This window comes from Phallusia mammillata, chromosome 7 (assembly GCF_965637545.1).
Source record: "Phallusia mammillata chromosome 7, kaPhaMamm4.hap1.1, whole genome shotgun sequence".
Classification (NCBI taxonomy): Eukaryota; Metazoa; Chordata; class Ascidiacea; order Phlebobranchia; family Ascidiidae; genus Phallusia; species Phallusia mammillata.
This window is the reverse complement of record NC_137258.1, coordinates 1,553,622-1,575,008: the sequence shown is the minus strand read 5'-3', so window position 1 is coordinate 1,575,008 and position 21,387 is coordinate 1,553,622. Positions and strand designations below refer to the sequence as shown.

The window sequence follows — 21,387 nt, the reverse complement described above, 5'->3', positions numbered from 1 at the left end:
TTTATTGGTCGAAACGTGCTTATATTAAATCCGTAAACGTTGATTTTAAAAATCGGTGCAAATTCAAATTACCCATTTTTGAATTAATTTATTTCGTCACTTTAAATCCCGATAGCTGGACACGTGACCTCCAAAGTGGGAAGGAGATCGTTCCAGAAATAAACCTGCTTCCCGCGTAAATACGATGACGACTGGATTGGAGAATCCAAGTCCAAATACCGTTTGTTGTTGGCGTCGTAAAGTGGCCACGACTGACTTGTAGATGACCCGTACTCGTCCGAATTCGGGTCACTGAATAACAAAAATATATTGGACAATCAAACTAAATTATATTGGTTGCCAGTGACTTTAATTTTATGTAGATTGCAAACAAATTTCAAATTCCTGCTAATTGCTGACTCGGCAATTATTGTTCCCGTAAACTCCTATGCCCTGTTGCGTTACCTATCGGAAATTCCCGAACCTGGCTACTGTGAGTTCTTACGTTGGTAGTTTCACCTTATCTGTGACTGGAAGGTTATATTTGTAGAAAATAAAAGCGTTGTTTTTCAGTTTGTAGCATTTATGTAAACGCAGATTCACATCCACCCGCCTAAAAACACGAACCAACTCCAATCCAGGCTTGACTTAAAACTTTACACCAATCAGCAACTGATATTTAATACGTGTACATATCGCTGCACTCACCCAGTTTTGGCGAAATTTGTCCAGTAAGTGATGACGCTGTAGGTTAGACTTGCGTCATCAGGGTACTGACCTTCAGAACTGAATGACCTCACTACATCCCCCCACACATAAGGAACCTCCGCTCCATGTATTGCGCCTGAAAGCATAAAGGTTTTAAGTCAGTGGTTCCCACTTGATATATGACTTTTTGAAGTTGATAAAACACCCATTTTTTAATGATCTGTGTATGGCAGTGGTTCCCAACCTTACGTGGACCATGGCCCCCTTAAAGTAACTTTTTGGTCTCGTGGCCCCCTTTAAGTTACCTTGAAGGACCTGTGGCCCCCTTAAAATGTAGATAGCAATCTCGCGTTGGAATGCGGTATTAATTTTGGCCTTAAACAGTAATAGAGTAAATGAGCGTGATAAACCTCACTATAAACAAATAGTATGTGAAATAGTCCATTAAATTCGGGAACAATGTTAAAGTGAAAAGGACTTTTAGTGGGTGTTTCTTGTGAATCTACGCCCGTGGCCCCCCGGAACACAGCTCGTGGGGGCCATGGGCCCTGGTTGGGAACCACTGGTGTATGGTTTAGATTAGAATCTACTACGAAAAGTGAACGAGCTAACACCACGTGCTTCGTCACGCTTGACTTACCAACCCACTCGGGATACGATTTCTGTGCGTCGCTGAAACTCGCTACTCGTGAGAATTGGTAGAAATGAACACTGGATCCCGAATTAGACGCAGCGTCGGCAAGCTGACTCAAAGGCGCCACATAGTGTTGGTCGGTGAACATCTGCAAAACTTCCTCCTGGACTTCCTGCAGAGATAACAAGTAATAAGCGCCTTAATTAAGCCATAACAAAAGCATATGTTAGCATGTACAAAGGGACAATAGTTACATGCATCAATAAAACTTTAAAACTGTTTAAACCTTAGGGTCCAAGTTATTTTGAATAAAGCGGACACGCGAGGTAACAAATAAACGTTTATAGGTATGTCCTAAATACGTCACGACACAAAAATGGATAAAAAAATAACTGTGTTTAACGAAACGCAAAGCGATTTATCAAGGCTATTCACAAGCTATTCTGCATCAAGCAGAACTATCTGTAAAGTTCGGTTCATAGACAAAGTTGTTCGGTAGAAGGTGGAGTAAGAGTTACATTCACACCTATTTGCACTTTCTCATATCGGTTGGTGGTTTAATGTACTTGTCAAAAGATTTGATTAAAATGTAGAAAGGATTTAAGGCACATTTCATTTACAGTACCGTACGTGTCAAAAGATTTAATTCACACATCAAAATTTTGCATTGGGATGTCTCAATCTTCATTGACTAACCATAAAAAGTACTATACTTTGTAATCACGCAGTGACCGCAAAGAGGTTTTAAAAGGGCGTCACAAAATAAGGTACTATCTACCTGTTGGTTGGTGTTAAACTGTGGGTCGCTCCACATCGTATAAGTGACATCAATATCACTGGTCCCTAAACCGTATGTCGCAGCAAACTTGTTCTCCACCACCTGATGCAAATCATCAGCGTTTTGAGCCGAAGTCACAGTTTCCCAGTCTGTGGTGCCGTCCGCAGCGTTCACACCTATAATGGACAGGAAATATATGAGTGACGTTTTGATTGTAGAAATATATGGTTGTATCGTATTTGGTTAGCGGTATATATTTATTTCAATAGGTACGTCGGGTCCCATGTCTACGCTTTGACCCATAGGTACGCCTGGCCCTAAAAAGCGCTTGGAGTAAAATTGTCTTAGTTTTCTCTAAAAATCAATGCTTTAAATATAGTTGCCCCCAAACCACCATTAACCCAAGCAGTAAATATTACGTAAATATGCGAGGTAATTATTCGGCTAATCCGGACCCTTTTAAACCAAAACAATTGTCCAGATTATGCAAAGATCCCGATTAACCGATGTCGATTAGTTAAAGCCTCACCAAATTACAAATCATTTGTACCTTAAGTTTTGTACGAATTAAACGCAGATACAAATTAACCGAACTCGGTTTAACCGAGGATTACTGTACATTTCACTTCGGAAAACTTGGCATAAGCATGCGTGATATTTGACGCCAAACTGACTTCACGTTTTACAGATGGTATCTTTTCAAAATTTCAACGCACCCATCAAGTAGGACCATTGTGATAAAGTTGCGGAATCCATGAGATTTTGCGGGTCGTCCGGTAGAAAGTAATTATCAACCACTGGAGCAAATTGAAGATTGTTCTGCGCTGTGACCAATTCCTGCACGGTTTTGCCTCGTAAGCAAGCCACCTGCGTAACATATTTGAAAACATGTAAACATGATTGTCAAAAATATCTTGGTTAGGCGAAAATTAAAACAGGTTGCACAGACAAATCCAGATAATCGCTAAATTCGTTTAATTGCATAGGGATCTTAAATCCGGATCGCAGCAATTTGTTTACAAAATCACCCGGTTTATCGCATAATCCGGATAATTGCACAAAAGGTTGACAAATTGGTTATGCGATTAACCGAATTTGTTTATATTTTTGTCTAGAAAACGTCCCTGGAAATTTTAAATGCAGCCCCAGCAACAGGGCGTTTATAGATACAAGTTGAAATCTGTCTTTTTGTGAATTTTGGCAAGAAAATCAGGCGGTACGCGATCGGTACAAGGTTCAGAACTTTTGTTCTGGGCTACAAACTTAGCTTTTGATCTTGTCGTGATAATTCCTTCTTACCAAACTATCCGATGCGCTAGCGTCACAGCCCGCATTTGTTCCAAAGGTTTTCGAGGTCTGCACTTGGTCCGGATATTCATTCAAAGTTGTGGCACATCCACTTTCCAGAATAACTTGATTGAAACCGAGAGGAGAGCTTGTCGGACTCAACGTGTGCATCTGACATTATAACATAGTTTGTTTGTAATACATAAATATCTGTCGTACAATTTTCTAGGGTAGGAATATAATTTTCATGTATGTCCCATTAAAAAAAAGAAAAAAAATCATGTTAAAAGAATAATTAATTAACGAAGTAACAGTTCTTCCAAATCAAAATCAGTCAACAAATAGTGTTAAACGATATATGTTTCGCCCATGTGGGCATCCTCAGTCGCTCTTATTCAAATAGAATCTACACAAATATTCAGTGATTGTGGACATATCCTATAGGATGCCTACTATTAGCAGGAAAGATCCTGCAAAAAACACACTTTCCATATAAATGTATTGCTTTTCGATTAAGACATAGATGAATAGCTGAGATCAGCCATGCGTATATGCAGACCAACGATCACGGCACACTCATATAGAAATCATATTACGCCAGGCCCATTGAAGGCGCCACATACTGAATCAGCCAAGCATTCACCCACTAACAAGGCGTAGGCTAGAAAAATCTCTTTCCGGGACTCGCGCTCTATCAACTCAATAGGCCTGGCGCACAACTTCTTTTCGACAATTCTTTTCTGCAAACTTATGTTTTAAGTATTAATCAATCATTAGCTGTGTAGCAGAAGTCAGAGGTCACCCAAAACACATCAAAGATTTTTCCACTTACGTGTGCAGATTCGGCTCCTGCCCCTTGCCCAAATATGGTCACACGAGTCGGGTCACCACTGAAACTTGCGATGTTGTCTTTTACCCAGCGAAGAGCCAAGTTTTGATCAAACAAGGCAAAATTGCCGGGTGCGTGCGCGTCACCAGTTGTAAATAAGCCCAAAGAACCGAGACTGGAAAAATAAAGTCAACTTAAAAATTCCTGAAATAAGCTATTGCTGCCAGGCATAATATATAACCAAGTATCCAGCAGTTTTATTATATAAACAATCGACGTTTCGACGTCCTGTACAAGACTTTCATCAGGATAATGGCATATCTTGCAAGACAAAATTCGTATGAAGCGATACAAGATATGTCATTATCCTGATGAAGGCGTCTTGTATAGGACGTCGAAACGTTGATTGTTTATGATATAACTGCTGGATGAGCAATACTCGGTTATTAAAGATTCCTGTTTTGTCGCAATATTATATTTATTTTTAACTGACCGATAATTGAGAGTGACCACAATGACCTTCGACCTTGCCGAAATGACCCCTGCCTCAAACTGTTGACCTGCGTCACCACTTGCGTAACTTCCGCCGTGCAACCAAATCATCACCGGATATTTGTTGGGAGTGACGTTGTCGATTGATATAGTCTTAAAAAAGTAAAAGCATACGAATATATAAGCTATTGCTGCCAGGCATAATACCAAGTTTATAGAGCTCTTCTGGCAATTGTATTTTTATTCCGGCGTTTCGACGTCCTATACAGGTCGTCTTCATCAGGGTAAATACCATTGAATGCTCGTAGTATAGTACACGATAAACAAAGGACGCAAGCGTTTAATTTTTTTTCCTTTGTTTATCGTGCACTGTACTACGAGCATTCATTCAATGTTATTTACCCTGATGAAGACGACCTGTATAGGACGTCGAAACGTCGGAATAAAAATACTAGAGATGTACCGAATATTCGGTTTGCCGAATTTATTCGGCCGAATCGGTCATTTTTGAAAAGATTCGGTTTCGGCCGAATAATTTGTTGCGATTCGGCCGAAACCGAATCTTTTACGAACACAAATTTGAAGCGTTAAACATGTCTTTTCTGCTCATTAAGGCACCACGGAATCTTTCAAAAGCCCAAACATAACGAAAATTGCGTCAATGTTTATCTTTTTCAACACATTATCGTTTTTCCCACGGTAGTCAAAAAAATTAGTAATTCATTGGCAGGTTGCCAATCATGCTTGAGGCAGTTTTAAACCCCACAGAACTGAAATGAGGACGAAACACGACTATTCTGCTCTAGTTGCCTGGTAGATGAACATTTTTTCATGTCCAACGCGTAGCGTACGACTTCGCGTGACGTCATAATTGATTCGGTTGATTCGGCCGAATTTATTCGGCAAAACCGCCGAATATTCGGTTTCGGCCGAATCGAAATTTAGCCGATTCGGTACATCACTAAAAAATACTTGCCAGAAGAGCTCTATAAACTTAAAAAGCATACGAATATTTGCCAGTTGTTTCACTTACTGTGTCAACTGGGACGTAAACGTTCAAGAACAAACAATCTTCGTCCATGGTTGAACTGTCAAATGGATATTGCGGGCAAATTTTGCCAAACTGCGTTGCAGGTCTGTAACAACGTAAATAGGTTTTATCGAATCTTTGGGTAAAACACTATGAAGAAAAACACAAATTGTCAAATTTAACCAAAAACGGTTTAAAATAAGGCAGAATGGTACATGTCTATTCTTTTGGCACACCAGTAACTTTCACAAATAAAAAACCTGATTCATTAGTGAAGCAATATGAGACATTTGGACACTCTCTAATAAAAAGATAAGCGCAACGAATAATATTATGAGAAGGTTCGTGAAAATTTCGTGAATAGGAATGATTCGTGAATAGGAAATGATATATATATATATTACCTGACATCAAACCACGTCTGTGGGTCGGTTGGATTCGAGAATCGTTTGTTTCCAACCGGCGGAGAAGCGTAGGGAACACCGAGGAATTTTGAGTACATGATTCCATTCCAGTATTGCGATTCGCCCTGTACACAACCTAACCTGCGAACAAATTTACCAGTCATGCGATCGTTAAATCTCCTTGACTGAAAAAAACTGAATAGATATAGATATTCAACAACGGGATCAGTTCTACTGCGTTTTTGCAGACTGACCACAGCGCACACGTATGTTAATTATATTGTATTATATCGTATGCCTGGCCTGTAAGTCGTGTTATTCTAAATATAGATGACATTTTAATCAGGTAAACGTTGGCTAAAATCAATAAAATGATTTCAGATAATTGGAACTACAATCAGTTAAGCTGTTTCTTTTGATCAACTGGAATATTGTTTTCCAAGCGACAGGCTACAGTTAAGAATGCAGTTTGCATTTAAACGGAATTTGCAATTAGCCGAAATAGTCTGTTTAGCTTAAAAGAGTACTAAAGAATGGCATGCTGTCGAATCCAGCTAATCGCATGATCCAGTTAATCGCATGGGAACTGCAAACCTCAATCGTAAGTTGTGTTTACAAAAATCGACCGTTTAATCGCTTAATCCGGCTATTTGCAAACAAAAAACTTGGCAATTGATTATGCGGTTATCCGGATTCGTCTGTATTCACGTATTGAACAACTGTGTTTGTTTTTATCGGCGTCAAACAAATTCATAAGGCCATGCTTTTCCAACAAACTGGATTGTCGTTGAATGACTTGGCATATACGGCCAATCTCTCGCCACCTGCTGCACTGATGAGACCTTATAGCAGGGGTGTGCAACCTTTTTCGTCGGTGGGCCATATAATCAATTTCGGACATCAAGCGAGGGCCACAAAATTTTTTTCATGTTCCGTATTTACACTTTTTTACCCTCCTGTTGGTGCGGCTTGCATTATAATATCATGTCGATATTATTTCCACACCCCTGCGTTTTTTTTATTTTGCGTTTAAAATCAACGTTAAAATGTTAGGCACAAGTAAGTTTCGTCGCAACACTGCCATTCACAACAAAGTAATTGTTTACTAGGCAAAGAGGTATATTACGTCACATTCGGTATAGATACGCAATAAGCACCCAGTGCGAATAGAAGACCATAGGTCACGGTCAATTAAGTTCCATGCGCTAGTTTAGCTTATTCTTGTTCAAATAGCAACTTAGGAAATTCCGAACACTAGCGTGGATTTTTTTGTCAAAATGTGCATTTTGACTTGCTCTGAATCAGAGTGTTGTTGAGGGCCACACTAAACGGCTTGGCGGGCCGGATTGTGGCCCGCGGGCCGCGGGTTGCACATCCCTGCCTTATAGGTACAGGTCAAAGAAGTGTGCACTGGCTGCAGCGTAATTATCATGTATTGGCTCAATGCATTTATATTTAAGTTTTACTTATACATGTACTGGTAACATATTTCGAGCTACCTACAGAGTTTCTCTTTGGAAGTCGGCATCTTTCGGACACGCCGGAGCGACCGAAGCACGTGATTGTTTGCTGGTGTCTGTGACGCGACAAGTTCCCAGTGACGACTCCCACAATTGTGGCGTCATAATACCCCAGAATGCCACGTAATCAGCTCTGTAGTTGCTGTTAAGTGCTGAGTCACCGTTGGCAGCCAAGCTTCCGTTAATTTCAAGATAGTTCTTTGTCTGCAGGTCGTAAGCTTTCCAGAAGGCAGGACCAACGTTAGGACCGGTGTTCGGGTCTCTATGATGCAACAAAGCTGTTTAAAGCAGTGGTTTTCAACCTGTGATACGCGTACTACTACAAGTGTTACGTCGAAGCTATTCCGGTGGTACATGAGTAGCTTTCTGTCATACCTAAATAAAGTCAGATCAAGGATTGCAACCCAACTGGCCCATCTGTCAGCACTGGTTTAGGAGAAAATAGTGGCTAGGACACTTTTTTCAGAAATATTCTAGTCCCGTCAAGAAGAATTGGCCTATTGCTGGGTCTACCCGTTTAAGCACGGCATAGGTGGTACGCGATTATAAGAAAAGTTTTTAGGTGGTACGCCATCGGTATAAGGTTGAGAACCGTTGGTTTGAAGGGTTCAAAGTAGTGCTTTTACTCTAATAAAAAGGTGTCCCATAATTTGTGTTCAACAAAAAATTCTTGTTAGACATATTGTTCTTACCCAGACCATGCAAAATTCGTCCAATACGTCATCAGTGCTTCGGACATTGATCTCTCATCCGACGTATACACGAGTGGAGTCTTATGGGGTTTGTCGTAAACATATTGCAAGTCATCAGCGTGATCTGCGCCCATCCACGGAGGGTAAAGGAACGGCATCTTGCTTGGATGGCTGAACATGTAAACGTACGTACTTCCCGTGGTTCTGCAAAACAACGTTTTTGAAATGGTTACGTTTCAAGTCAAATTAGGCTTATTGAAGTGAATTAGCTGTTTAGGAATAAGCTATTTCGAAATGTTTCACCTAAGTGAGAAAGTATTTCGTATATTCGTATCCTATTCTGACCCTGAAAGGATGTTTCTTTGAACTTGTGGTGTAAGTTTACCATGCAGTTTATTCCCTACTTACTACAAGATAGTATTGTTTAGTGCAGTGGTTCTCAACCAGGGCCCTCGGCCTCTCAGGGTGGGGCACGTGTTGTATTAATACAGAAAACGTGTGTGCCAGTATTTTAAATTTTTTTGCAGGGGGCACAGACATTGTGATTTTTAAAGGGAGACACTGGACGCAAAAAATACTTTGAGGGCGCCACGGTCCGTGAAAGATTGAGAACCACTGGTTTAGTGCATGGTTTTTCACTCAACTTACTGCGGTATAGTACGAGAGCATTGTTTGGCGCCTGGATTTTTACTCAAACTTACTGTGGCATTGCGGCGTGATATTGAGCGGTCAGTTGTGTCCCAGCAGCAAACAAACTGTCAGTGTAAACATCCAATACAGCTTTCTTGTAGAAAGTATCGTCCACAGTATCTGTAAAACATATTCCACAGTAGAAGTAATGTTGCTATACTACGACGTAAGACCTAAACACTTTAAATTTTTCATTTTAACAACATAATTATAAAGCACAGAACAATGTTTGAGTTTAATTAGCTTTTTTCAGACTTGAACATTTTTCACTCTTTTTGTGCCCCTATGTGGTGGTGGGTAATAGTTAAATTATCAGAATAGGAGAACTTTTACTGCAGCCATTTGGCCAATAGTGAAGCTGCAGAGAGTACCACTGATCCATATACTTGTTGTGCCCTCTACAATTTCTAGCTTTTTATCTTTTTTGTAGATTATTTGAGTGTAATTGTCGTCATATTTTTTTCTCAACAATTTAAATCAACTCATATTACATATGCGTTGGGGTTGGTTAAAAATGCATCTCACATAAAATAGTCACCTGAATAAGCTTGGTATTGGTACACGACAGCATCAGACACTTGCTTCGGAATCCCAGCTGTGAATCTGGTGGAAGCTTTGACAAGATCGCTGTGGTACATCGGCTCATGGTCGATGTTCATCTGCGGGAAATCGATCCCCACAAACAGGTGACCATCCATATTGTTGTTCCCGAGCAAGTAATCCTTGTCCGCGGAGTTTATCTGCAGGTTTTCCGGTCGGTCGGGGAGGAAATATCTGATAAAAAAAATATTTTATTAGGCGGAATAGCGTGACAAGATCTTGTGAAAGCTGGCCAATGCAAAACAGTTATTTGTGCACAAAATTATGTTTCGAACCAATTTAGGCACAGCAATAAGAGCTACTGCAGTTACTTTGTTTATGGATAATACAGTTGTACTGGGTGAAAAACGGGTTGTTTGAGAAAATATTGATGGGTGCAATTTATTGGATGGCGCTTCATTATACCTGCTTTACTTTTCGGCGCATTTTTTTCATTTATTTGATTCCACCTGAATTCAATGTCCAAACCGGAAAATACCCTTCTCAACGACAAAACTGGAAAAATAAGCTTAGGAATTATACAGCACGAATTGGGTGCATAAGGGATTTTTGAGAAAGATTCATAGTGTGGTTTGGGCGGCGCTTTTTATCATTAACCTTTTCTTTGGGTTATTTTTTTTTCACTCAATCGATTCGACCAAACTCACCCGTCAATCACAGCCGACCAGGGCAGGTCCATGTTAATGTCGCGATTCCGGCTTATAATCCCCACTGACGTAACAATGTCATCGATTGGTGCGGAACGGATACACGTCATCATTTCCGTTGTGGAAGTATCGGTTGGACAGTTTAACCCTTCAGCAACCTTAAGTAAAACATTGTCACATGTTTATGCGGGAAAATAATGTTATGCGTTATTGCGTGTTGTAACGAGAAATAAAAATACGAGGCCTTTCAGCTTTTTTGCAACCAAGACCCCTTCTGCCTCTAGTGAGTGAATGTCAAACTGTTTCTAATGCCATGCCTAGGGACTGATGGGGTCCTGGGCTAGCAACTGGACTGTTAACAAGCGCAGCAAGCATAGTCAGCTAGAGAAGGTTTTGAACCATTAGTTGCTATTAGAAGCAAACATTGAATCCTAAAACGCAATTTAAATTTCGACTAAAAATGTTTCATGGGGTGCGCTTGATGTCCTAAGTCAGTGGTTCCCAACCGGGAACCGGGATGGAATTTACGTTAATTTTTACATGTGGAATACATCCTGTGAAATTGATTAAAGACCCAACTTTTAGCGATATTTATATGGTTTAGCATCTACAATGTATGATATCAGCAGGGAATGAAATTATTTTGAACTCTTAAGGTGGAATTCGTGAAAAAAGATATTGGGAACCACTGACCTAATTAGTTCTTTTGTACGTTTTTAGTATTGTTTCGCATCAAGTTCAGTAAAAGACTTTTTACCACCATCTTATTACCTGCTTTGCCCATCTCAGTGGCTGCTTTACAACCGCCCACGATGAAAATGCCGTTCCACTTTGTGAAATTCCCCGGTGGAAAAGATCTTTGCTCAGTGGCGACAGCATGTGGAAGGAAACGCTTGCAGATCCAGCCGACTCACCAAATATGGTAATCTAAAACAACGAATACATTCCATAAGTTCATGCCAACGCCTCAAATTTTAACACGTTATCAAGGTAGTATTTTAAACAGAGATACACGAAACCTTGTTTCATTATAAAACGGGCCTCCACCATCAACCGGATTAAGGCACCTTGACGTTGGTTGTTTATAATAAAACTGCTGGAAGAGCAATGTTCGTTTATACATTATGACTCGTAGCAAAAGCTTGTTTTATTTCGTCTTTGGCCTAATTTGTATATTGATTGCCGTCTTTCTCGTTTTAGTGTTTAAGGTTGAGGCATAGTGAAAATGTATCCATATGTAGTTGTTCAACACAAACATTTCAGCAGACTTGTAATTTTAAGTCTTAGTTTTGATACCAACCCTGCTAGTATCTCCTCCAAATGCCCAGATGTTATTTTTCACCCATCTCAACGCCTCAACTTGATCCAGCAATCCATAGTTACCAGGGGCTGCGGAGTCGCCTGTGCTTAAGAATCCTTAAACAAACGAGTTTGAAAATTAATTATCGTTGAATTTATTTATTTCGTATTCCTTATCGTGGTTTTTGTTGAAAGAGATATGTTTTGGCACATTTGTGAAAATGTCCTTCAATCAAAAAATATTTTTTACGCAACTGTTTTATATTAATTTTTTTAGCAGCTGTTTCTTCTCTCATAGCACACCAGGCCAATTGAAGGCGTTATAACGAATCAAGCGGTCACCGAGCATTCTCATATTGCAAGGCAGAGACTAAAAAAAATAGCCTGTAGTGGGATTCGAACCCACGAAAGGAGTCTTTCCAACACTCGCGTTCTACCAACTGAGCTACACAGACTCAGTGGTAAACCCGACTGATCCCAGTTAGGAATATACGTTTATCTTCGCCTTTGCTACTTTCTGTTTATTTATTTAATTCATAACTGTTTCATTTCAATTATCTAGCAGCTTTTACTGTCATAGTACGCCAGGTCTATTGAAGGCGTCATACCGAATTAGATTGTTAGATCAATTGCAAATGTGCACTGGACTTAGTTTTATTTACCCAGTGGTCCGAGTCGATAGTTGAGTGAAACCGACACAACATTTCCATGCAGAGTGAGAGGTTCCTGATCATACAACCAGTTATCCAGGAAGTTCGCTCCCCATCCACTTCCCATCGCATAAGCTCCTCCATGGATCCATACCATCACCGGAAGTGGGTTCTTTCTCGCCTCTAGCGGATAAAAATGAATCACTTTCAGAGCGTAAATTTATTTTTTCTGTTTACGTTTCATATCAAAGTGAGCTTGAATTTTGACATGCTCTTAAAATAATTTTATGGTTTGTGTTAAATTTAAGTTAATTATATTTCGACTACATTTAGTTTTTTTGTTTATATTTGACACATTTTATGAGAGTTGAAAATGTATTTGTCATTTAATTATCTATTCTGACGTAAAACACTTCGAAATGTACACTGATAAATGACGTCATGGTAGTATAAATTGCCCACAACGAAATAACAAGGTCATGCCGAAATTTTGTTTTAAAACGCCACGGTAAAAAACAATGTACAGTGCACATTTTGCATTTCAAATCAACCAGCTCAAAAATAACTTAATGTACTAAGTCCAATTTACCTTCTATTTATGTGCAATTTTTGACTACCGTCCTACTCGATTATAAGCCGCACAAACGGCAGGTAAAAAGCAATATAAGCCGCGGCTTACAATCGAGTAAACATGGTACTGTAAAAGACACGTCAGAATAAATGACGTGCGAAAAGGAAAATAATGACTGCATTTCTGAAATTAGTTACAGAACGCGACTGCAATAAATAATATTACAACTCATACTTTGCTATGTAACTTAATTAAAAAGAAAGAAAAAACGATAAAGTAAAAACGTACCTTCTACTCCACCGGAGACCCACACATTTAGATACAAGCAATCTTCACTGCCTCGTGTTCCCTTCTGTGTCAGAGTGATTTGCAGACATTGCTTGTCCCGCAATTTGTACGAAAGCCCATCTGACGCATCGTATACGTCACTGCCCCAACCCGCGTGCGCCACTGGCGGATTAAATCTGATAACACAGAAATCATATTCAGTTATAAGTTCTTGTGCAATTTTACGCTGTTGCATTTTATAAACAACCCAACAATTATATATGTACCAAAGCCAAACTTTTCACAGAATGTTGTTTCTGTGAAATTAGGTATACCAGTGCAAAAATTGAGTTTGATTAAACAGCTGTTCTATGGCAAACTATGAAATCAACACGGGTGATTAGTTTATACGACTGGTCCCACCAACGCCCCACCCTCAGTCTTGTTTTACTCACAATGCTCCAATCTCACATTCTTGTGACCTACAGTCACATAACGCTTTATGATATACGGTGTAGCTGCAGCGCGTTTAACCATTATCCACCAATTGTGCCCTAACTTTTTTGCACTTTATAATGTTTCGAAGTTGCGCAGCTATTTCCGGCTTGGTGATCGTTTCAGTTCTATTGTGTCGCTATATTTCTTTCCAGCGAAATAAACTCAACTACCTTTACGCTTTCTTGAATGTAAGTGTGACATTACAATACGAATTATTTCTGGAAATAAAAACCATAACACAACAGCTGTATCCATAACTAACTTGCTTCTCACTGAACCTGACAAGCAAATGCAGGAAAACAACGTTACAAGCAAGATCTTGGAACAGGCGCTTCGTGGAGAGCGGCGTTCTGTTTTGCAAAAACGCTTTTTTGATGACGTTTTTTGACCCCTGCCCGAGTGGAATAGGTAGGATAAAGAAAGATACATAAAATGCGAGCGCTCGCGAAGAAAAACGGTGATACAGCCGCGAGGAGCTTCGCAGAGTGATTCAAACACCGACCAAGGGCAATTACTTTTCAAAATATTTTTGTAGCTTGTTTGCGTGAGAAACGATTTAAAACTAAGGATAATATGATTAAAAACACACGACACAGTACATCTTTTCATAACCTTCTTTTACCTGGGGCGTTGTAAAGTTTTTTTAGTGTTTGTTTTTTAACTTAAGTAAAACTTATGAAATAAATTTTCTCGCACGTTTATAATTCCCAAAACAGAATCAAAAAAATTAAGAAGCAGTTTATCAATATTCCAACCTTAGATCGCCCACTGGCGGTTCAGCATAAGGAATTGCGATAAATCGGTCGAATCTCTGTCCGTCAGTTTCCATTTTGGCCCCCTTGACCTTGCCCTGTTGCAACGTGACCTCGGGGTTACCGAAGATTGCTCGGTCCTCTGCAAGTCAATCAAACAACAAAAAGACGTCAAGAGAGGTTACTTTAGAACGACTCTATCATTCGTAAAATTTTGAAACCTTTCTTTTAGTTAAGTGCATTGTGTGTTCTACTTAAAACTCAATTTATTCTTAACAAAAACCGGTTATAGATTAAAATTTTCGTGCAAATTGATCCGTATTTGCTTATCTGTATGTTATATTTCTGCATATTATCCAAAATTATGTGCAGCAGCTAAAAAGTACAAATATAAACAAAAATGAAACATAAAATAACGAAAACAGCATAAAACTTTACCATTTTCCGGTATAGTTGCAGTAAATGCAAATTGCAGTCCACACAGTAGAAACAAAACTGTCAGCATCATTTTGAAGTTGCGCTCCAAATTGCACTGACAAATCCTCAGCCCATATATTTGTACTATGTATTTTATACACAAGCTCTTTCTATATTTAGAGCAAGGCGATCAACTATTGGTTGTTGCTGAGTCGTACGATAATGTAAAGGCGTTACGAGATGGTGGGAACCACACAGGTGGCTTTCCAACACGCGATTCTGGTTACACACACCGATGTTTTCCAGTAAAACGCGCATTGTTACATGAAAGTTTATTAAAGTGTAAGCGGTTTAGGATAGTTTCAACACCCATTGGCTGTTTCAGTTTGACGACAAACTAACGTTTCGCTTTTGGTTTTGTCTGTTAAAGTTCTTATTGCAAAGCAATAGCTTTGAACAATACCTAATAGGTCGAAACAATGTGCGGGGTCTGCAGCTTGTCATGTATTGGCTTGAAGCTTTTATATTAGGATTTTTTTAAAGAAATTCTTAATCAAATAACGTGTTACAAGACGGCCAATCTGTTCAACATGAAATTGATTAGCTTAGAATTGAAAGCGTTTCCTAAATCGGGTCTAAACGCATTTCTTACAAAAAAGCCCTACTCATTACCGACAGTTAGATTTATCAAGATGGAAATACGACACGATTGTGGTCTATAGTGTGAAGTCAGGCCTGAATCAAACCCGTTTCATTCATACTTATGTCCGAATGGCCTGACTTTTCATTCTATTGGTTTGGTTATCGTTAACCTAACCAACGATGAACACAAGGGCCCATACACTACTGGTTGTGCCACGGTTAACTCTGGTCAGTTATGATGCAAAGTACATAAATTACAACGCGAAAAAACCCAAACAAATAATAATAAAGATTTAAATGAAGGCACATGAAAAATAATTGTTAGTGCTGTTTATATCGAGCATAACATGACTCTGACAAATGCTATTTGCGAATGCGTGTTTTAAGTGATATTACAAACCCATAATCATCACTTTAAAGGCGACTAAAATTAAAGCAACGCAGTTGACAAACTAAAATAAAAATCAATAAATAAAGTAACAAAAAAACGATCTTGCATTTGGGTGTCTATGGTCACAGTTTTGGTGTATTTTGCCGGCGAGCTTTTGTTTCGTTGTAAATCGAACACTTGTTTGCAGACAGTGCACACGGTTTCGACCTGTTATAGGTCTAGTCAGTGAAGCTGGTAACAAGACATTTGCTGTACAGGGGCTACATTGCGGCTCTTCAGTTTAGGAGCGGTAGCAGGCTGCAAACAAGTGCCCCACCAAATTAGTTGGACTCTGTTTGAAGCTTACTAATCATGCAATGTCACCATGCATTTATACTAAACATTTAATTATAACCCAAAATTGCAAAATCGTCCCCATAAATTTTCTCTAATCGCTGTTTTGTCCGAGAGTCTAAAGTTTTCATCTGTTCTATGGTTTTGTTGTTGGTCACAAGCGATGGAATCAATTTGAGCCTCAATTTTCGTTCTTCAGGTTCACCCCTTTGCAAATATTCCAAGATTTTGTTCGAGTCAGTGCTCAGGTCTTCAAACTTGATGACAAAATCGTAATTCACAGCGCAGGGGTTGCATAGCGACACTTGAGGGCGCCAGTGTACATCCATATTCGTCGCTTGTTGTTGGTTGGCAACGTATCTACAAAATCAATAAACGTCACGGTGAATATTAGGCAGTAGCACTAATAAAACAAGATATTTTAGGTTTGGCGTTATAATATTACAGCTGGATAAAGTAATCAATATTCTGGTAGAGATAATAACACCAGAACTCACGGCATGTGCCTGCTAATTTCTGGTAGGTGGCGCAACGAAGCATGGGTGTTTGCAATGGCAATAATTGCTAAGTCGAGAATTTGCTACGTCAGCAATTATTGTCATAGCAAACGCCTATACTCCGTTGTCTTTTCAATATTTCGCTATAGCGACAAACAAAAAAACAGCAGAGGTATGAAGTCAGAGAACTTTTCGAAAACAAAAATGTGATTATCATCATATTGTGTCGCTTTTAAACCAATAGCGTTAATTGGTTTGGGGCAGAATGCTTTTTTTTCTGTATGGTAAGTTTTTTTCAAACCACCCACAGTATTAAAGATAACAAAAAAGTGAAAAAATATTCGCGAATGTTTTAATCAACTTTAATCATAAACATTACTGCCAAGGTAGTGGTGTATAAAGAATACATCGTTCAGACGTTTCGACAATCTCTGTCGAAACGTTTTAATCAACTGTTTTCCGATATCACAACCGTATATTCGCTGATAAAGTGATCTACAAGGCTGCAAATTTGATTTGAGTAAATTTGCACTTTTTCTCACTTTGCGAATTGTCGAAAGGGGATCTCCCCACTCCGAATAATCTTCACATATTCTGCTACGTCAGACTTTTCCACGTCATTCAACTTTTGATATTCGGGGAGATTTTCCAAGTTAAAATGATCAGAGGTTCTGTGGAAACGCAACAAGTTAAACAACAAATATACACAAGTAGTTTGTTGAAAACAAAGAAAACAAAGCGTACTACTTTTGAAACGTTTATACCTGCTGTACCAAACAAACCTGTGGTACCAGGCAAACCTGAAGTACCAAGAAAAGTTACAGTACCAAGTGTGATTCACAGCAAGTACTTACAGTTTGTTGTTGACAGGAATCCCGTGCATGTGATTTTTAGCCTGACCAATAGCGATCCTTCTGCCGAAGTTCATTTTGTACGTCATGTCCGGGTCTCTGGGAGTAAATTTGCTGTCGTGTGCTGACACCAAGCGGTCAAATGGATGCCGCATCGCAAAGAAGGTTGTATAAGTTGAAAGGCGTTTCATCGCCTCTGAGCTGTTTAAACTTAAAAACAATAATATAAGATGAACATTCAAAACTGGTATCAGCCCTGAAGCGTCTATGTATACCAGCGATTACGATTTATTTAATTTATAGTACGCCAGCCCTGTTGAAGACGTCATACCGAATAGCCTTCAATAGGTGTACTAATTTGTAGGGATGCGCCGAACCGAGCCAGAACCCGAGTACTCGGTACCGAGCATCGCTGTTTTTAATGCTCGGTGCTCGGCCGAGCAGTTGCACAAACTGACCCGAGCGTTAAATTTGCATATTCATGCCCTGCTGACATATGTAACTAGTGTTCTGAAGGGGGTTTATGAACAAAAACGAATGATTTCAAAAATGCACTAGATGGTGGAAAAAAGCGTACTTTATGAGCATGTACAGCTTAATGAAACACCGTCGGTGACGTAAGAGGGGTTGTAGAGCTAAAACGTAGAAAGGGGATTTTTTGTGACGTCATAATGAGCATGCTCGGCCGAGCACCGAGCATTAAAGCGAGATGCTCGGTGCTCGACCAAACAGAACATTTGCAGTTTTGGCACATCCCTACTAATTTGAAAACAATTTAAGGTAGAAAATCGGCATTTTTGTAACAGTATGTACTATAACTATGTGGTCTGGTCCAGTGGTTAAAATAGGGTAATGCATGAAAAAGTGTAAAGGTTTTGCAAGTTTCGTTTTAAAAGTTCAATTAAATTGGTTGCCCAGTCATAAATACTTGGTTGCCAATGTTATAAAATCATCCAACGGGTCGTTGACAAACGTGTTTTTTTAAGTTTAAAATAAGTTTTTTTTTTAATATGTAAATGTTTGTACTAATGTATACAAGGACCACTTTAATCCGATTGTAACCAGCACAAAGTTTAACACTTAGCTGAACAAATACAACGCTGTTATTAATATGTGAGATAGCCTAAATATAACTTCCAGTGGTACCTGGCTAGCGTGGGAAGATTTCCGCGGTTTAATATGGTTTTGGCTTGATCAACGTGACGTAGTTCCTCTTTTGTTTTGACTTTTTCCAGCAGATACCATGCAAAGCTTCTCCATGTGGTAGAGGCAGCCTGGCGAAATAACCGGTTTCAATTCATGCGTATAAAGTCACCAACCAAATATAAGCAAATTGCGTCACAAAAAATCATTTATGGTAACTTTTAACATAGGGTAAATTCAGCAAGAATTTTTTACACCCTTAATGCAGGTCAAATGCCAAGTGATAAATTTGACATTATTTGGGGTAAATATGAGTAGGCTAAACAAAACTTATAGGTCAGCACGTTTCAAACCGTAGAAAAATTTGAACATGCCAACTGCAAAGAAGAACGCATTGAGAAATTTTATTATTAGTTACAGACGTTTCAAACAAAAAATAACAGGAACGACTGGTTGGATTTGTTGCAGAAAATAATGCTTTACATTGTATATAACTTCCCTGGCAGTTATGTTCCTAATCAAGATTTTTGTAAAAAGCATTTTTGCTTTTTTGACAAAACCACTTTATACGACATCTCATCTTACCTTGGGTACAACACACATCACAAACTTATGCTTGTCGTCGTAAACCATCCTCGATAACTCGATATCATGGTTCTCATTCGAAAGTTGTCGACATTTTTCCTGCATTGCCTGTTTTCGACCGAGGTAAGGTTCCCCTGTTGATAGTTCGTGTACAGGCTTGGCTTCTGTAAAAAAATACGCAGAACTGACAAAAGAGCTGCACGGAAGATGACGCTTCTCCGAACAGAGTTGTAAACGGGCCTGAAACTGGAGCCCAAACGCGGGCCAAACCCGATAGTACAAGCCCGAAACCCGGGCCAAACCCGAATCGTTTTTGAAAAGCCTGTTTAGGCCTAAAAGTTTGATTGACAGACCTATATATTTGAAGCCCCAGGAAAGACAACAAACACAATACACAATTGGTCTTGAACAAGTCGTTTTAGGGTTGTTTAGGTCAGGTCCAGCAACTAGCTACATAGCTAGTTAAGTTTATTTTTATTTTTTAAATACTGACAGAGTGTAAAGTCAGGCCGAATTAAGTCCGCATTTTTGGGAAAACCTAAGCCCGAACCCGGCCCGACTTACAGTCTCCGAATAGGTTTTTTCCAATGTTGTTATGTATTGCTGTATTTGCCAGGACTGTCTAATTTAGCGGGTCCGTTGGTTTTGCGCACTCTTCGGGCAGGTTCGGGCCCGAGTTTAATAAAAACGGGCTTGATTCGCGCCTCACATCTTTTGTGCCGCAGTTTTATCAACTTTTTACAGGTCTGATTCGGCTTTTGTTTTAAAAAACATCAAGTTCTGCTTTGGCAATCCATCACATATAACGTCGCTTAATTAAAAATATTTGTTTAACGGCACTCAATAAAAGCTTGTAAACCCGTTGCTCAATGAAAAACTGAACATAAGCAAAACGAAAACTGATAAAGGCGAATCTGAATCTCTGTTTTGCCTTTTGCAGGCCTAATGTACAGTAATGGGAAAAAGAAAAATAATATTTTACAGTCTTACCTAGCAGCTGTCTGTCTTGCAAACTTAATTTTTTCCAAACTACTTTGTATTTGTTGGGTTTCTCTTCAGTTTTAGGAGTTTCAGTTGTAGTGCTTTCAGCAAATTTGAGCTTATCCACATTTACATCGTGGGTCACCGCATGGTCATTCATTTTTGGCAAAAAAGATATACCATGATGCCACAACAACAAATCAATTATCAAGCACACCAAAGTAATCAGAACAGTTTTCAGCACAAACTTCCTGATGGAATATGGAATTCGAAGCATTTTGCCGCAGGCTAGAAGCCGAAAACAAAATAATTAGCAGTTGGAGGAAGAATAAAAAACATGTTTTTGCAACCATTTCAAATTTTTCTAACATAGAGACTTAGATGTTTTTTCTTGACCTGAACTGTACTTGACTTTGAAGCAGAAAATGAACTTCAACTGTGTATGAATTATTGCCCTGTTCAGTGGTTGTTTGCTTGAATGATTAATCAAGTCAAGTACAGTATGCTATGGGAAGGTCTTTGTCTTGGAAACCTTTGTTTTTGAAGCCACTGACCCTTTTTTTTACTTTTACTTGTGCTAAACATAATTTCACAGCAAAATTTGTCTTCCACTAATCTCACGCACATACACATTTTAGGCATTGTTAGTTTAATAGTACTGGTTATATTTTAGTAGGACACTCAACTGCAATTCTAAATTTGACTAATATTATATAACATGTACAAAACTACATTAAAACAGCTAAAAGAAACCCAGCTTCTTACTAAAGGTCAGTACCTGTTTCGACTTCAAGTTTACCTGAAAACAAACCTCAAACTGCTGAACGTGATACGCCACTGGTTCGGCAAGCGGAACGGATTTAGATAAAGCATCACATTATCGAGATTGTGGAGAAACATTACTGAAAGTCAACATCATAACTAGTCTTTAATAAACAAATCATGGCGCAGATTGTTGATGGCAGAATACATCCCTACTTCTTTGCAAATCTGTATAAACAGTCTTCGTTTTAAAATGCATTACATCGTGTGTGATGTAATAATTAAGGACGCAAAGTATTGTTCGACCGGAAAACCCCTTTGTTGGACGAAACAATTGGCGTCACAACGTTTTCAACTGAATAAATCCAAATTATGATTTCTATGTCTCTGTTGATTGAAAGAACCACATTTGAGTCACGTGGTGGGTTAAATGAAGCTTATATTTTAATGTCTTTAAT

General features: G+C 39.1%; 2 protein-coding genes across 2 annotated transcripts; both read right to left on the bottom strand.

The window, feature by feature from the left end:
* LOC145237677 (uncharacterized) lies at positions 1-14,835 on the bottom strand. Its single transcript, XM_080100626.1, has 22 exons — positions 14,766-14,835; positions 14,331-14,469; positions 13,838-13,966; positions 13,099-13,274; positions 12,252-12,422; positions 11,591-11,706; positions 11,062-11,217; positions 10,291-10,448; positions 9,582-9,817; positions 9,055-9,163; positions 8,354-8,557; positions 7,645-7,923; positions 6,142-6,282; positions 5,741-5,843; positions 4,709-4,860; positions 4,219-4,390; positions 3,399-3,557; positions 2,816-2,966; positions 2,100-2,275; positions 1,328-1,493; positions 688-823; positions 1-291 (listed from the first exon to the last, which is right to left on the bottom strand). Exons 1-22 carry the CDS (start codon positions 14,833-14,835, stop codon positions 102-104), a joined length of 3,489 nt encoding a protein of 1,162 aa, XP_079956752.1. The 3' UTR covers positions 1-101.
* Positions 14,836-15,747: 912 nt separating this feature from the next.
* Positions 15,748-20,995, bottom strand: LOC145239705 (carbohydrate sulfotransferase 11-like). Its single transcript, XM_080103089.1, has 7 exons — positions 20,946-20,995; positions 20,177-20,455; positions 19,187-19,350; positions 18,605-18,732; positions 17,462-17,668; positions 17,150-17,278; positions 15,748-16,470 (listed from the first exon to the last, which is right to left on the bottom strand). Exons 2-7 carry the CDS (start codon positions 20,442-20,444, stop codon positions 16,161-16,163), a joined length of 1,206 nt encoding a protein of 401 aa, XP_079959215.1. The 5' UTR covers positions 20,445-20,455; positions 20,946-20,995; the 3' UTR covers positions 15,748-16,160.
* Positions 20,996-21,387: the final 392 nt, after the last annotated feature.

What these genes read in the sequence shown, in the direction of transcription:
- LOC145237677 (XM_080100626.1), bottom strand. Translation starts at nt 14,835, where the DNA reads ATGATGCTGACAGTTTTGTTTCTACTGTGTGGACTGCAATTTGCATTT. An exon ending in CACTGAGATGGGCAAAGCAG is followed by an intron (nt 10,449 to 11,061) that starts GTAATAAGATGG and finishes GTTTTACTTAAG; the next exon opens with GTTGCTGAAGGGTTAAACTG. An exon ending in TTTACGTCCCAGTTGACACA is followed by an intron (nt 4,861 to 5,740) that starts GTAAGTGAAACA and finishes TACTTTTTTAAG; the next exon opens with ACTATATCAATCGACAACGT.
- LOC145239705 (XM_080103089.1), bottom strand. Translation starts at nt 20,444, where the DNA reads ATGCTTCGAATTCCATATTCCATCAGGAAGTTTGTGCTGAAAACTGTT. An exon ending in GCAAGACAGACAGCTGCTAG is followed by an intron (nt 19,351 to 20,176) that starts GTAAGACTGTAA and finishes ATTTTTTTACAG; the next exon opens with AAGCCAAGCCTGTACACGAA. An exon ending in ATTCCTGTCAACAACAAACT is followed by an intron (nt 17,279 to 17,461) that starts GTAAGTACTTGC and finishes GCGTTTCCACAG; the next exon opens with AACCTCTGATCATTTTAACT.